The following is a 17,103-nucleotide window of genomic DNA, read 5'->3' as shown; positions in this document are numbered from 1 at the left end:
AACTTCTTGTAGCCGAGTCTCTAGGAAACAGACATTATTCGGGACCTCTCTCAGGTAGAGCATTTGCTCTTCCATCTCTACCAACCTATCCACATGGGACTTGTTCAGGTTCTTCGTTGTCGACATGATCACTGATCTTCCCTCTGTGAGCCGACTTGGCTCTGATACCAACTGTCACAATTGCTCTTTCGGAAGCTTCTCTTAGCGATTGTGTGGCACTTGTTCCCACTCACGAACAAGTCAGGCAACTCGAATACGGACTGTCAGTGGCACACCGAGTGCCTCTCGCAATCTCCACCCCAGTTTTAGGGAAAACGGTTTTAGAAAACGGGTTTGGAGAAAAGGTTTTCGTAAGAAGTTTTTGTGAGTGTGAATAAAGAAAGAAAGATTTTAGTAGGTTAGAAAGCAATAAGCAACAACAACAGTTTATAGAGTACTACTCCGGGTATGGGGAAGTGATGATTAGTCTTATCCCCATATAGTGCATTTTGAACAAAAAGCCAACTGGCGCCCTTGCATATGCAAAAGGGCGAGTGGTCACTTACAATGAAAATATAAAGAAAGCAAGCTAACTAAGCTAATATAATACAAGATATGAAAGTATGCTAGAAGGGGTTGGATCGGGCATGTGGCCATGGGCAACAGGCCTTGGACAAGTATGACTGTGACACTCAGCCTGCGATATGCGTCCATAAGTTCACGACGTTCCCATCGGGAATATTGGTATGTATAAGCTTTTTCAATTAATTCATTCACTAATTTATTTTGTATACTTAGTTCATTAACAATTCATTCATTCTTTACCAACAACGTCGTTTAAACTTTTTCACACCTGAAAGCTTGTTCAAATCCATATATGATAGGATCGAGGAAGAAGCCGAGACTGTATGGGCGAAAGAAGTTAGTGTAACTAACCTTGTGCTTGGTTTGGAGTCGAATCACCAACTAGGATGGGTTGACGTAGACTACGTGATAGTGCAATCAACTTACGTGAACATTAGCTCCTGATTGTGATTAACGTGAACAGATGACGTATATTGTTATATGATTCCATGCCATTGTACATCTCGGTGAATGATATTGCACTAATGTCGATGCCTTTGACACATACATTGTCGTCATTGGCTGACTTTTGCATGCTCTATCAAAAGAAACCATACTTAGATCATGACTCGTGGCAAGTTTATCGTGCAGAAATAGGAGATATACAAGGTCGCAATACATTAGATTGTGGTATCAGCTGTTTAAAATTTTTTTAGCATATGGTTATCAGATCTCTAACAAAAGGGGTGTTGGTTCAAGAGAAGATGACATACTTTAGATTCTAGTATGCTTGTGAGCTATGGGCTGATATATTCATTTACTAGATTGTATTTTTCAAGTTGTATACTTATTTGTGCAAATTGTGAATGTAAAAAACAGTACAAATTGTGAATGTAAAAAACAGTACAACTTATGAATGTAAAAATTAGTACAACTTGTGAATGCTAACAAACTTGGCCATCTATATTCACAAGTGGCTCATTACAAGTCTGTCTATTGTGGCCAACACCACCACATCATTTGCATTTTCTGGGGCCTGATGTTCTCCAGCAAATAGGATCCTCTGTACTCGCCTTCGTCCTACTTGAACAACCCTGTTCGGTTGAAGGATCTTAATGTCAGCATACTCTGGCGGTTTCTTCCGTTCAGTCACATGCCCAAGTGGAGATATTGATTCTGTGTATGCAAGGACAAGTGACTCCACAGAATAAAACCTGCTACATAGGGTGAATGGGTTGATATTCCACTCTCTACGAATGTGGAATCTCCAAACATTGAAACTGTCTGCAACTACACTCACGTGTGTGATGGCTGACAATACCGTCTAACCCACCATCTTTCACATGGAACTTATAACAATCGATTGGGTTGACTCAGTATCGCCTGGCTTTCTCACACTCCAATGATATAATTTTCTCCGCATATTTTGAATGTATCAATGCACTAACTGACCAAATATTCCATCGCTCATAGAACCATTGCTGTATCAAACACCTTATGTATTCCAGTAGTGTTGTTATTGGCAGTTTCCTCGCTTCTTTCGTCACCGAATTGAAACACTTGGTACTATTGTTCGTCATGTTATAATATCGATTTGTATATTGATAACATCATACCCACCGCTCGACACCCACATCCTCTAAATACCTTCCAAGACTACCATTCTTAAACTCCAATATTTGGTCCCAATATCTTTTGAAAGTGAACTCCTGATACGCTCTTGCTGCACTATCAAACAATTTGCCCACTGCCTCATCCTTGAAGTTTTTATTGATATTCCTCTTTAAGTGGAATGTACAAAGTCCATGAAATGTTGTTGGGAATACAGCATCAACTGCATTGGTGATAATCTGGTGTTGAACTGAAACAAACACAAGATTAGGGCATTCTCCAATTGCAGCTTTCAAATTCGTCATAAACCACTTCCATGATCGATCAATCTCATTGTCGATGATAGCATATGCCAGAGGGTACACCTGGTTATACCATTCATTGCAACACCAACCAACATTGTTGATTTAGTGATTAGAATGTTACAAATTCATATTTTTGGGAAACTTTACAGCTAAATGTTATGAGTTTTTTTTAGGGAGAACATTTTATGAGAACGGATGATACACGATTTGGTCAAAATGTTTTGTTACCTTAGCAGGACTTAGCGTGCACAACACTTCTTACTAAAAAAGAATTGTGGGTTTTTCAAAGTATTTGGAAATTCGTACAAAAGCTATTAATTACATGCAAATTGACAGGAAATTGATAAAGAACGAAACGCAAAAATGAGAGAAAAGAAGATGAAGCGATTGGAATAAGGGGGTCGGATTGAAAATTGAGATTTAAAACGTTTGATTTCTATTCGAAGATGAACGAGAGAAAGGCACGAGAAGAAGAGGTAAAAACGAGAGGAATGCGCGAGAATCTGGGTCGAGTGCTTCCTATGAGCAATCCAACGAGAGGAATGAACAAGAAGAATGAGTGAGAAAGAGATGAACGAGCGAGAATCTGGGATGCGTCTTCGAACATTTTGAGGACTAAACAGACATTTCACACACGGTTGACATCATCAAAAGTCCAAAATTCCAGTGTTTTTTAAAGATGGGCCAAATTTCAAGTGGGCCTCAAAATTTGACCTATTACGAAATTCCCAAACAAATTATGTTCCAAAGAAGCAAGAAAGTCCAAAAATTCCAAATTCTTTGATAAATTCACAGAAGCATAACATCAAACAGCTTGTGTGCTACAAAAAATTCAAGTAAAACCGCATAGGCATATTATCAAACAGATAGAGTGCAATACATCAACAAAAATAACTCTACCAGATTTCCAGCGCCCACAGTACAGAAGCCATTGATAAGATCAACGAGAACAAGACCGTTCACAGCATCTTCAGACAAAACCACAGATTCCTGCTCCAGCGGAATCTCGTTCTTCAAAAGATCAATGGCGCTCGATACCATTTCTTTTTTTCTTTTAAGAAATCGGAGAGAAGATGTAGAGGCAACCGAAGAGATGAGAAAGAGAGTTCACCGTTCAATTATTGTTCAGATGCTGTTAAAATAAATGAGATTTGATTTCAAAAAGTCAAAAGAAAAACGTCATTATCTTTGAATTTTTGGATCTCTTTGTCGCGTAAGAGAGGAGATTTCTTCACTCACTGTGCTGAGGATGCAATCACACAAAAATATCTTCAATCTTGCTTTCTTCTATGCAAATTAAAATATTTTTTTAATTTTCAATGTACATATATGTATATATAGGACGTTTGGCACACAACTTTGGAATCTTAAATCTGACAATGTTAAGCTTGAAATTGGGTTGAGAGATTTAGGTTGTTTGAGTTTAAAAAAATTATGTTTGGACTACAGGTTTTGGAAGTCTGAATTCAAGAAGTTTGTGTTTGAAGTGCAGACTTAACTAGTAAATGGAGGGTAATTTATAAATCTTTAGTTTGTGAAATATTTTATGATGTTTAATCACTATTCGATTTTAGATTAGTTTAAATTTGTCATCTTAATTATTTTACTATAGTTAAATCTAAAATAAACTAAAAATTTTAGAAAAATATTTTATAAAAAAAAATTTGAAATAGAGATTTTGACTAGAATTATAATTTTATTTAATTTATTGTTTTAATAGTTTGATATTTTAATTTTATTAGATTTTGAAATAAAATTTCATAGGCTTTTGTCACTAACTAATTTGAAAATGATCAAACTTTTTTTTTTACCATAATACGCTAACTTAAAATTGAAATAAACTAGTATTTTAATATTAAATTAAATTATTGAAAAATTATAATTTTTTTTGACAAATTACATTTGAGGAATAAAATATCATAAATTTTTTAGTTTTAATTTTTCTTTAGTTGCTAAGTTGTTTTAAACATTTTAAACCTCTACGTTTAGAAAGTGATTTTAAGTCTTCGAACTAGTTAAATTGACCAATGAAAAAAATGAAAATGTTATTAAATTAAATTAGGACTTTCAACATATACAAACTAAATAAATACACCTAATTATACAATTGCAGTTTAATAATGTGTTTGCAATGACTTAGAAAAAAAATATCTTTCAAAAATTAGTTTTTATTTAAACACTTTCGATAAAAACTCCTCGGTAATCGTCAAAGGTGGAGGCCAGAGGTTGACCGATGACAGTCACCGAAATGACGATCGAAGTTAGCGGGTGGCGGTTGCCGAATGTGGCGGCCGAAGTTAGCTGGCAGGAATCGCCGAAGGGTGGCAGCTAGAATTGGCCGACGGTGGTCACCAAAGGTGGTGTCCAGAGCTTGCCTGACATACTTCCTAGATTAAATTAGATAAAAAAAAAAAAAAAAAAAAAAAGATAACACCATGGATTTGAATAGTGTTTACTATTTAAACCCCATGGGAAAAGATATAAGAAGTCAAGGCTTCCTAGATCTTTGCCTCAAACGAGGGTTGGGCTTAGGATAACTAACCCATCCAATTCCAACCCCTGAAACAAACACCCCCTAAGAATTTTCAAGTTTAAAAACGAAAAAAGTTGGGATATATATGAAAATCGATTTGACTAATTGAAATCCATTGATTCAACTTTGGACGATTAGTTTATGAATCCCTTCCTGATTCAATGTTTTTGTGTCTAGCAAGTTAGTTCTTCACGAGTGTTCATAACACCAGCTGGATCAAATTATCGTTTTACCCCTAGGTTACCTTTACATCCTTAAGTACCAATGCTCCTCTAATGAACAACCTGTTTATGGTCCAACCATTAAATAGAAACCCCTCTTGGGCCAGGGAGAGGGTAGGGCCTTTTATTCAAGTCCTGGATACACCACTTAAAGAAAGACTCATCTACTTACCCTTAAGTCGGGAAGGAATGAAATCCATATTGTATGATTATGTTCCCAACTACCCATTTGGTCTTATCCCCAAAATGGTAGGCATATTAAGTAGGTGAACTGGTCACTCTCACCCATACAAATCAAAGGACAATCCCTCGTGACAGAAGTTCATAATATACTCAAGAGTACGACTAAGTTGCCTAGGTCATCCTATTGAAATAGAAACCGAACTAGTCAACGAAATTACATCTAGTGGTTACTATTTCACGATCCGGTCTTGTGCAAACTCATTGCCTAGGATACCCCCACTCGTGTGTCTCCTACAAGAATGCATTGGATCCCTGTATTTGTATCAAATACAAAGTGGGTCGTATCCATAGTGTTACCAGGATAAGGTACCCAATCTTACCTCTATACTATAAACCCGGCTGTATCATGTACATTGATCTCTATATGTCTCTATATACAGTTCAAGACTCATAAGACAACCTAGGATGTTAGTTTATTGGATTTTAGGGTTAATAAGACAAAATTAAATAAAATATCAATAACATTGTATGAACAAACTCTTTATAAACATTGTATGAACAAACTCTTTATGTGATACCCTAAATCTCATAGGGTTCTATAGTTTGTAAACATTGTATGAATAAACTTTTTATATGATTAATAAAATTTATGATATTTTATTCACTTTGTCTACAAAATAAGTGATATTTTAGTTGCATTTATATGGTGCAGTCTGAGGGATTCATAACCTAAGGTCAAGAGCAAAAGGTTTGTAAGCTTAATCAGTCCATTTATGGACTGAAACAAGCATCTCGATATTAGAACATAAGGTTTGATACTGCGATCAAATCTTATTACTTTGATTAAAATGTTGATGAGCCTTGTGTATACAAGAAGATCATCAACAATTCAGTAGTTTTTCTAGTGTTGTATGTAGATGATATCCTACTCATTGGGAATGATGTAGGTTTACTGACTACAGTTAAGAACTGGCTAGCGACCCAATTCCAAATGAAAGATTTGGGAGAAGCTCGGTTTGTTCTGGGTATTCAGATCTTTCGAGATCGAAAGAAAAAAATGCTAGCACTGTCTCAGGCATCGTATATTGACAAGATGCTTTTCAAATATTCAATGTAGAATTCTAAGAGGGCTTATTACCTTCCAGGCATGGAGTTACATTGTCTAAGGAACAGTGTTCTAAGACACCTCAAGAGGTTGAGGAGATGAGACGGATCCCATATGCATCTATCGTCGGCAGTTTGATGTATGCGATGTTATGTACTAGACTTGAAATTTGCTACGCAGTGGGGATAGTCAGTAGATATCAATCTAATTCAAGATTAGATCACTGGACAACCGTTAAGAATATCCTCAAGTATTTACGAAGAACGAGGGACTATATGCTCACGTATGGTTCTAAGGATTTGATTCTTACAGAATACACAAACTCTGATGCTCAAACTGATAGGAATTCTAAGAAATCCACATCCGGATTAGTATTCACTCTTAATGGAGGGGCAGTAGTATGGCAAAGCACCAAGCAGGGGAGCATCGCGGACTCCACCATGGAGGCTGAGTATATAGCGGCTTGTGAAGCTGCTAAAGAAGCTGTTTGGCTCAGAAAATTCTTGACTGGTCTGGAAATTGTTCCAGACATGTCAAAGCCCATCATATAATATGCATATCTAAAATCAAAGGAGGATGTATTAAAGGAGATAGAACAAAATATATTTCACCAAAGCTTTTTTACACTCATGATCTTGAAGAAAATGATGACATTATTGTACAACAAATTTGTTAAAAGGATGATCTAGCAGACTTATTTACAAAATCATTACCAACAGCAACCTTTGAGAAATTGGTACCCAATATTAGAATGTGACGACTTAGAGATTTGTCATCGGCAGTTTGATTTATGCAATGTTATTCTTTTTAAGAGTATTAGATTATATGAAATATTTACTTTTTTTTCCTTCACTAAGATTTTTTTCCCGATGAGTTTTTTCCTAGTAAGGTTTTAACGAGACATATTTTATATATATAATGAGCATCTAAGGAGGAGTATTATAAATATTATGATAATATATGCATATTAGATGCTTATGCTTAGTGTCAATTGACTATGTGTCATGTCCTCATTTTTCAAAGTGTTGTCCATGTGTATCAATATTACACGTTATTAGTGTCCATGTAATCTACCTTCTACTTGCTAAATTGCTTATAAATAGTAGCATTTGGTGGCCTTAGGAATACATACACACATTGAGTAAAATCCAAAAAGATTGGAGAAAGGGGAGAAATTTATTTATTTTTATTTTATTTACTTTTATTATTTATTTATTTCATATATTTAATTTATTATTATATTATATTATATTTATTTTAATATTATATTTTATTGGTATTCATATTCTCTTTATATTCTCAAGTTCACGACGCGTCTATGATATATAATTAGAATTTTGTCCTATATTTTGATAAATAATTTATAGTCATTACGGTCGGGATTATTACCCACCAATGCCACGGTCACCAAAGTTCATCTTACCCAACTTATTCTGAAGTGGCGAATCGCAGTTCCATCGCCCATTATGATCCCATCAGCTTCCGCCAAATCCCAGAAGCCAAAACCAATCCACACGATAATACAATGCAAACCACCGCCATTCCCCCTTTCAATCCCCCCGTTGCTTTTCCCTCAAATCTCCCTCGTTTCCCTCCAATAATCCGCCATTTCCCCTCTCCATCTAAGCTTCGCGTCCCCATAGCTATGGCTTCTTCGCCTTCTGGGCTCGCCGTCGGGTCTCGAACAGGGGCAGATTCGAGCGGGGCAGCCATTGATGGCCTCTGTACTTTGACTGATTTTGTGGGTAAGGGAGGGATTGGTTTGGGAGATGATTTAGTGCTGCTGTTGACTCATATTCAGTATGCTTGCAAGAAAATTGCCGCTCTCGTTGCTTCTCCCTTCAGTTCCGATCTTCAATATCTGGCGGGTTTGGCTGCCGGCGGAGGTGTGGTTGTTGGGTCGGAGAGGGATGCACCCAAGCCGCTCGACATTGTGTCTGTAAGCAAATTTCAATTGATTATGGATATTGATTGAATTGGCTATCTGTTTTACTCTGTCTTTAGTCGTTGAAGTTTGAATGCGTAGTTTTCTTAATCTTATTGTTATCGAGGTTGTCTTTTAGTTTTCTGCATCAACTTGTCTGGTTAATTAGTTCTATCAACTGAAGCACCATGGATCTTTCAGTTTCCACTATATAAGCTCAAGCCCAGCTTTAGCAGTCTTGTTGCCTCTTTCAATAGTTCTTGAATTTCGTAAGCATTGTACTAAATCTTATAAACTTTAAGGTTGACTTTGTTTCAGTGTCCAAATTGTCTGTGGTTAATATTCCCTAAATTGACTTTGTTTCAAAACTACTCATATTTTTTCAAATATTGAAATCATACCCTTGACTTTTCAAAACTATCCTTGGAGTAGAAATCTTGAACTTAAGTTGGAACATGTGATGTGAGGTGAAAAGATGTAATGGTGTGTGAAGTCCCAATTCGTTCCAGGCCACCACCACACCATTCTTGGTCCCAATTTCCATTCAACATTGTAGCCAATGTTTTTTAGTGAATTAAAAACATTTTACAAATCCTAAATTGGTATGACAAAGTATTGCTAAACATAATAGTCATATAAAGTGTAAAAAGAATTTACCTCTGCAATTTTACTTAATCAAAAACTCTAAAAGGATATCTTTATCATCACTATTGTTATCATTAATATGATAGAGTTATACCATAAATTTGTCTTCAATGTTTTTAAAGTCACAATAGTAAAAGTAGTCCTAGTTCAAATTGTCACAACTCAAACCTTAACTTTTTTTAAGAATTAGGCAAATCACTATTATTTTTCTAATCATTCAATGAGGCATAGAGATTTTAAGCCTCGGTGTGTTTTCACAAGGGTGTAAGTCTCTTTTATCAGAGGCGTAAACATCTTATGGTTCAACGAAGGCATAAGTCTCAAGGCTAAAAGCTAGAGCGTTGGTCATGGATAGTATTGCAACTTTTGAAAGAATAAGGATGTTTTTAAGACAAAGGGTAAACGGACAGTTCAAATGTATTTTTTTGTAATTTTCCTTACTTGTAGTATAGCAACTAAAAAACAATGAATGTAGCAGTTCCAACTAAACGAGAGCAATTTCAGATTTAACAGTCTCTTTCTATTATCTTTATTAGGTCACTGAAATATAAATTCCTTTCCCTTTTGGTGGTTCAAGTTTTAAAAGTTCTAAGGTTCAAATATAACTGTGTTACTTTGTTACTAAAGTTTACCCTTATTTTTAATTTAGTAATTTCCTTCTATTTTAGTTCCCGGAGTATTAGAATATTTGTAGGTCCTAAATAAATTTAGTGTTTACCATCAAAATCTTTAATAACAAAGTGCCTGACTCATTTTCTTGTTGTCTGGAATGTAGGATCGTGAATGCTACGAGATCTATTTTAATCTTCTTGACTTCTTTCCACTTTTCTGACTATAGATCACAATCTAACCTTATTTTTGAAACTTTTAAATAGGTAATGTTAAATATGTCTATCGTGTCATCTCAATGTCATCAACTACTTTATACAAGAGGTTATGGGGCAAAAAACTAGTTTCTATTCCATTTTTTTTCATTAATTCATAACCTACATTTAACGGTAAGGATGAAATTGGGGCTTCTTGAAGACTTGATTGACTAATGTAAACATATTAAAAATTAGATAAATTATAGGAATCAAAGCTATATTTTAACCCTGTTGAGACACTTGGATTTTGAAGGCCTAAATTGCAAAACATATAACTTGCTAAAATATTCCGGATATTATGATTCAGTTACTGTTCAGGTTTTCTAGTCTAGCAACCTAGGTGTTCAGTTTTCTTTGCAAATACGTCCTGAAGAAAAAAAAAAAAAAAACTAAATTCTGGAAACAATCTCTCTTCTTTTTTACAGAATGAAATCATCTTATCATCCCTTAGAAATTCCGGAAAAGTTGCTGTGATGGCTTCAGAAGAAGATGATGAACCAGTTTGGATTAGAGATGATGGCCCATTTGTGGTGGTAACAGATCCTCTTGATGGTTCTCGAAATATTGATGCATCGATACCTACGGGCACAATTTTTGGGGTTTATAAACGTCTTGTTGAACTCGATAATTTACCAAGAGAAGAGAAGGCCGTGCTTAATTCTCTACAGAGTGGGTCTAAACTTTTGGCAGCTGGATATGTTCTCTACTCATCAGCCACAATACTTTGTGCCAGCTTTGGTTCCGGGACACATGCATTTACACTGGACCATTCAACAGGAGACTTCATTCTGACTCATCCTCATATCAAAATCCCTCCTCGAGGTAACATGTCAGATTCCATGGTTCAAAATATAACACAATATTTTTTTTAACAAGAGGCAAAACTTTTCCTTAATGAAATGAAAAGAAACTAATGTTTAAGGGAAACAAAATCCGAAAGGGAGTGAAATACTAGTGACAAGAAAAGTTAAATAAATACAAAATTGAATAAAAGAACAAGGTTGAAAATGAATAAAAAGAAATAGCAAGACCCTATTGAGCATCAATAAAAACAACCCAATTTAAGATGATATCTGGAAGAGAGTATCCCTCAAAAGGTTTGGATAAAGAGCACCAAAGTGAGGCATTGCAGCGAGTTGAATAATAAATGTCCATCCAAGAGCGATATTTATCTGAACAAATTCGTTGGTTCCTTTCCATCCATAAGCTAGAGAGGAAAGCTTTTACTGCATTTACCCAAAGTAAATGAGCCTTTAGAGAGTAAAGAGAAACCATAAGTAACTGAAGAACATTGATGGCCAATATAATGCAGCAGTTTCGGGTTTCATCTTTTGGTGGAGAGGAACAATAGATTATTTAGAGATGTGGATAGGGGCCTTAGTGAAATTTGGTCCTTGGTGAGGTTCCATGTTTCTCTTTGGACTTCGGGCTTAAAGAATTTTTGGGTAATATCTTACTTAGTTAGATTCTCTAGGTAACATATTACTTAGTTGGAAACCCTTTAGCCTTTCTTAAGTGAGGTTTTTGTGGACTTAGCTTTTGTATGTCTTATTCTTTCATTTTTTTTCCTGAGAGCAGTTGTTTCTATCTTAAATGAAATAATAGGGAGAATTAGAATAATTTTTTGTAGTGGGATTTCCTTATATTGCAACCTTTTCCCATATGACTCGTTTTCTTATAGTCCAAAAAAAAAAAAAAGAAAAATGGCTCTAGCTATAGCCCTTCTTTGCTTCAACTTGCTTTCCTGTTAGAATTCACTGAATTGGTGATCCATTTTCAGCTACTTGTTGGGGAATGACGCTGTAGATCTATACACTACACGTACTTAAATGTTGTGAATATTTGGACATATTAGTCATTAGATAAGGAGTTTTTTAGTGTTAATAGAACGATTATGTTTAGTAGCTTGGAGCGCTTTTAGACGAGCAGATTTTGGGAGTATTCAAAACTTATATTTCTTTCCCACTATTGAATTATCAACGTTTCAACAGACAATATGGGGATCTTTTGGACCTTATTCCAACTACTTATTCTTCAGGGCAAATATATTCCGTAAATGATGCAAGATATTTCGATTGGCCAGAAGGATTGCGGCAATATATCGACACAATCAGACAGGGGAAAGGCAAAAATCCAAAGAAGTACTCTGCCCGTTACATATGTTCTCTGGTTGCTGATCTCCATCGAACTTTATTGTACGGGGGAGTGGCAATGAATCCAAGAGACCATCTTCGTTTAGTATATGAAGCAAACCCTCTTAGCCTCCTCGTCGAGCAAGCTGGAGGCCGAGGTTCAGATGGTAAAAACCGAATTCTCTCAATGCAGCCAGGTAAGCTGCATCAAAGGTTGCCTTTGTTCTTAGGGAGTTTGGAGGACATGGAGGAGCTTGAAAGCTATGGAGATGTACAGCAGAAAGTGAATCCTGGTTATGAAGTTTGAAGTTGTGATTGACAATGAAGTTTAAAATGTAAAAATCAATCTTCAAAACAAAAAGGTCAGTCTCTAGATTTTGAAATTTTCAGTGGCTTCGCATGCTTTATTGGGAGGTGTATATAAAATGTAGAATATTAACAGTAAATTCTGACAGCATGTGAATTATAGACATTTGCAATCTGAATAATGATCTTTTACTGGTAGGACAACATTTTGAGCTTCTATGAAGATCCAAACAATCCATATTTGAACTAATTCATAGACTTCTCTTTGTTTTTCGTTTATAACCCCCATATATATATGTATATAAATGGTTATAAGCATGTATTAAAGTTCCATCGACATATCAATATTTTTGTCCATGAGAGATGAATCAATGTTATCCATTAGATATTGTCGAAAAACAGCTTGTAATCCTAGGGATATTTTAGTAATTGTGTATACCCTAGAGCTTCCCACTAGTCTATTTATTTGGCCTATTTCTTATACTTTGTGTATTAGAATTAATAATAAAAATCAGTGTCTCGTGGTTTTTCTCCCTGTACTAGGGTTTCCACGTAACTGTGTTATTATTCTCTTCCCTACTCTTTTATTTTTAACATGGTATCAGAGCTAGGCGACGAAACCCTAGCCGTCATCGATGAGAACCAACCACAGACTTCTTCAACAAACCCCATGGGAACCGACGGAGCTCTGAGTGTTAACATGAAGACAGCCATTCAAGCGGCTGTGAAGGAGTATCTCCAAGCCGCCCTACCATAGCTGATCCCAGCCGCTGCTAGTAGAGGAGAGATTTAACCTTGTCGAGATGTTCCAGCTGCTGCATGAGGGAGGGTCGTCTGTGTCGTTCCAGATTGAAGCTGCCTTTGACAATCAGAGATGCTCGATCGCACCGTCCGCGTCGTCCCAAACCGAAGTAGCCTTCGTCGATTAGATACGCTCGATCGGGCCGAGCCGCGTCGGTGGGTTGCTGTCGAGCTCTTCGTCCGCGCCGGTCGCGCCGTTCATGCCGATCGTTCAAGTTCCTACCCAGTCGATGCCTTCCTGTGTGTCGAGTTGAGCAGCAGAGCAGCCTCCGTTTGTGAGTTATCCAACCGGCAGATTGAGTCCAGCTTTTACGGCTGCTTCTGCCTCTGTCCAGCTGTCCGTAGGAGCTTCTTTTCCAGTCGCGTCCAATCATGGTGGCTCGACCCAATACCCAGATGAAAACCCGGTAAATTCTTTCCCTATTTTACCCAGTACAAATATCCTGCCTGGGCTCTCCTCAGTTGACAGTACGACCAACCTGAGTACGGTTGGAATCAGTACTATTGCCCAGTGATAACTTGTAGAAATACAAGTTATTGTGGCTCAAAAGTTGGAAAAATTAGGGCATTTAATGATAAAATTTCATCATTTTTAAAAGAAACGCATTGAATTACTCGAACACTATCAAACTCATGCAAAAAAATGTTTATTGCTAAAATACTGCGGCACTAACGCATGATATTGTAGGATCTCAACAAAGTCTAATGCATGATTAAGAAAAGTACTGCAGGCAAATTCTAATGCATGGGGCATGCATCGGAGGGATTCAACGCAAGGAAGATTCATTGATTCAGGCTGTTTGTGTCAAATCACCACTTGCAAGCATGGGCATCTGTAGCGGGCGGCGTTTGAAAAGCATCTGAGTGTCAGGCGATCGACCAGGGTATAGAATTTAATGCTGCCTATCATTAAGTTGACAAAGACAGACGCTTATAAATAGAAGAAATCCCACCAGATGAAAGGGCTGGAGCTTTAGAATCTTAAATCTTTTAACTCATTACATAATTCTGAAACCGTAGAGCTGTGCTGTGGTGACGAGAAGAACAAGAGGGAAGAGAACCACCACCATCGTCGATCAAGGAGCGGAGGAAACTGAGCTTGAGAGAGGCATTTCTTCCAATTCTTCCACAAGTGGTTGTACACGAACCAGAATTGAGCCAAAGAGGACAAGAGATTGTACTCCGCAACTTGACTTCTTTTATTTCATCTTACTTATCGCTTTCATCTTCTCATTTGATTAAGTATTGGTTTTGTAAAGATAATCAGTTTCTTTATAAATTCACATATTTGATCTATCATACTTTGTCACTGATTATTTCTTGTTTATGTTGGATGTATTTATAACTTCATGCAAAATTCCATTTTGAACGCTTAAGCCAACTAAATCAATTGGTAAAAGCAGCTTTAGCTTAAATTATTCGAGAGAATAAGTAAGCCAGCATCAAGTTAGAAACGCTTAGTACATCTAGAGATCGACGCACTGGTGTTTTATTGCATCCTGTGTTTGGCGCATACATCCTAGAGCTAGGTATTGTATGATATTTGCATTGAGAAGTGCCGGATAGAGTCTAACGCATAAACGGAGATAAACAAGTCATCTCATTCGCATCATATTCTTGATCGTGTACATCTAACTTAGATTGACGCATATCACTTGCATTAAACTCCATTTTCACACGACTCATCATTCTCTACTCGACCCTTTTGTATCTTCTTGCACACATACACAACAACTTAGTGTAAATACCTCATTTCTACATACACTTAGGATATTTCTACAACAGTTACAACGCAAGGCCTTGTGTTAGTTTTAATTTGAATCCTTGAGTTCGACCCTGGACTTACCAGGAACTTGTGTTGGATTTATACTTGGATTTGAGTTGGGAAAACTTGAACGTCTATAGAGGAGTGTCATGCGTCCTGTTGCACATCACTAACGCATCAATGCGTCACTAACACATCATAAACGCATCGACGCATCATTCACATTTGCACTTATTTTTCCAATTATTTTATACAATACACTCCTAAGCTCGAATCACGAAATCAACGAACAAAATTTTGAAATCCTCGTTGCTAAAAGGGAAACAAAATTTCAAAAAGACTTTGAGAGTTTCGAAAGGAGTTTTGATTTAAAGCTTGCATGCGTTAGAAAGAAAACATATAGACTTTTTAGAAAAGTTCAGGCTTTGTTTATTTTCCTAACGTCTACTCTATACTTATAAATTTCATATTGCTAATATTATTGAGGTAAAACAATGCACAAGACTAATAAAAAAAGCATAGTATGCTAAGGACAAACGCAAAGATAAAAAATGATAGAAATTTCATTCATTTTCATTGGATAACTAATGGAATAAACAAACATAGCAAACAAATACAAAAGATTAATAGAAACAAAGAACAAAGTGACCAACACCCCCAAACTTATTGTGCTGGCACGTCATCCCTGCATTCTTCTGCAGGGTCTTCATCCATGAAGCGCAGAGGGTTCCTTAGGTGAGCAGGGAACGGTGGCAAGACAAACATTCCGACCAGGACCTGATTAATATACTGCGTTGTGTAGACAAACTGGTCTTGCATTCTTCTTGTTTGCTGCCGCAAGTAATCCCTTAGAACCCTATTTTGTTGTTGAAGAGTTTCAATGGACGCGGCCAGTGGTCTGAGTTGATCACTAATGAAAATTTTCAACTCGTCAATATCCATGCGTGGTTGTGGCGGTGTTGGCTCTTCAGTTATTTCAATTGGGTCTTCAATAATTCGTGCGTTACTTGACCCTAACCCGGTTGGCTCAAAAATAATTAGAGGCGGCACAAAAGTTAGAATTGGCGCTGGTAAGGGCGAAGGAGGGGGACTAGGGATTTCTTGATCTAAATTGGTAGTCTCGTGCTGCGTTGGATCAAGTATCCCTTCTTGTGGGGCCAAAGTGAGTTTGGGAGAGGGATGTTTAGGTTTGGTCGCACTTCTTCATCAGTAAACGTATGCTTCGCTTCGTAATATTCATTCTCCGAAGCTTCATCGCTACGTTCAATCACCCGGACGCGTCTTCTTTTAGGGGCGCGTTTGGAGGGTCGAGGTCTGGCTGCCACGTCCTTATGAGGCAGGGCAGGCTGGTGCGGCGAACCACGAAGCAGACGCCTGATCAACTTGATATCTATCAGACCATCGATTTCCTCATAATCATCCCCTAGAGGGATGCCCTCGTGTTCACACAGCGCACAGATCAGCCAAGGGAAATAGAGTTGTCCTCGTGGTTTGGCTTTAATGGCTTTGATCTGGTCCCTTATTATCCTCCCTACGTCTAGAGGAATGCGCTGCATGATGCAGTTAGTGGCTAGGACGCGTTCTCTTGATAATGTTTCAACATTATAATGTTTCATCTTGATAATGTTTCATCATGCTTTGATCTGGTCCCTTATTATCCTCCCTACATCTGGTTTTAGATTCTTGGACGCTAAGATCTTTACTCCACTTCTTGGTGTTTGCCATTTGCTTCTAGGTTTGGCCACTACTCTTAACGCATCTTCTACTTGGCTTGGAGTCGGATGTTCCAACATGTGATTTCCCTTTGCATCTGGGTTACTTGTAATATTGAACACTTCATTAATTTTTTCATTTGAGAAGCACACCAAAACACCATCAACGAACGCCGTACTTCTCTCCATATCAAACTCACTGCTATAAAATTGGCGGACAAGGTTGGGCCAAATCCTCGTATGCCCAACGAATAGTTGACCCCATCCCATTGCGTCCACAGTTTCGGTTATATATGGCGGAAATGGGTTGCATTCGGGGAAGAAGCTCTTCTCGGCAAGAATGTCACTAAACTGGCGCTTTCTCCCTTTGGTCTTTTTAGGTAACACATCAGTTACCTTGCGTTTGCCCGCCTCGTGTGCTTTGGCTTCCCGCGCTAGCTCCCTTAATTCA

At 37.3% G+C, this 17,103-nt stretch overlaps 2 protein-coding genes across 7 annotated transcripts in view; one reads left to right on the top strand and one right to left on the bottom strand.

The window, feature by feature from the left end:
• LOC120077140 (nicotinamidase 1-like) overlaps positions 1 to 3,585 on the bottom strand; it is a 16,760-nt gene extending 13,175 nt beyond the window's left edge. Inside the window, exon 1 of one of the 2 annotated variants that reach the window (XR_005481737.1) lies at positions 3,360 to 3,585. Coding sequence is in view for 1 of the 2 variants with exons in the window: in XM_039031042.1 (XP_038886970.1) it covers positions 3,360 to 3,500 (141 nt within the window). In the remaining variant the exon portion in view is untranslated. The remainder of the gene's footprint in view (positions 1 to 3,359) is intronic. The other variant, XM_039031042.1, reaches the window with a different exon arrangement.
• A 4,295-nt stretch (positions 3,586 to 7,880) lies between these two features.
• Positions 7,881 to 17,103, top strand: part of LOC120077892 (fructose-1,6-bisphosphatase, cytosolic) — an 18,155-nt gene continuing 8,932 nt past the window's right edge. The window contains exons 1-5 of one of the 5 annotated variants that reach the window (XR_005481852.1): positions 7,881 to 8,440; positions 10,362 to 10,758; positions 11,975 to 12,430; positions 12,980 to 13,582; positions 13,907 to 14,471. Coding sequence is in view for 1 of the 5 variants with exons in the window: in XM_039031988.1 (XP_038887916.1) it covers positions 8,027 to 8,440; positions 10,362 to 10,758; positions 11,975 to 12,375 (1,212 nt within the window). In the remaining 4 variants the exon portion in view is untranslated. Of the gene's footprint in view, positions 8,441 to 10,361; positions 10,759 to 11,974; positions 12,625 to 12,979; positions 14,472 to 17,103 lie in introns of those variants that run through there. The other 4 variants (XR_005481854.1, XR_005481851.1, XR_005481853.1 and 1 more) reach the window with 4 other exon arrangements.

The sequence above is a fragment of the Benincasa hispida genome, chromosome 5, assembly GCF_009727055.1.
Source record: "Benincasa hispida cultivar B227 chromosome 5, ASM972705v1, whole genome shotgun sequence".
Taxonomy (NCBI): Eukaryota; Viridiplantae; Streptophyta; class Magnoliopsida; order Cucurbitales; family Cucurbitaceae; genus Benincasa; species Benincasa hispida.
Note: the sequence above shows the minus strand (reverse complement) of the source record. Positions and strands in the feature narration are given on the sequence as shown.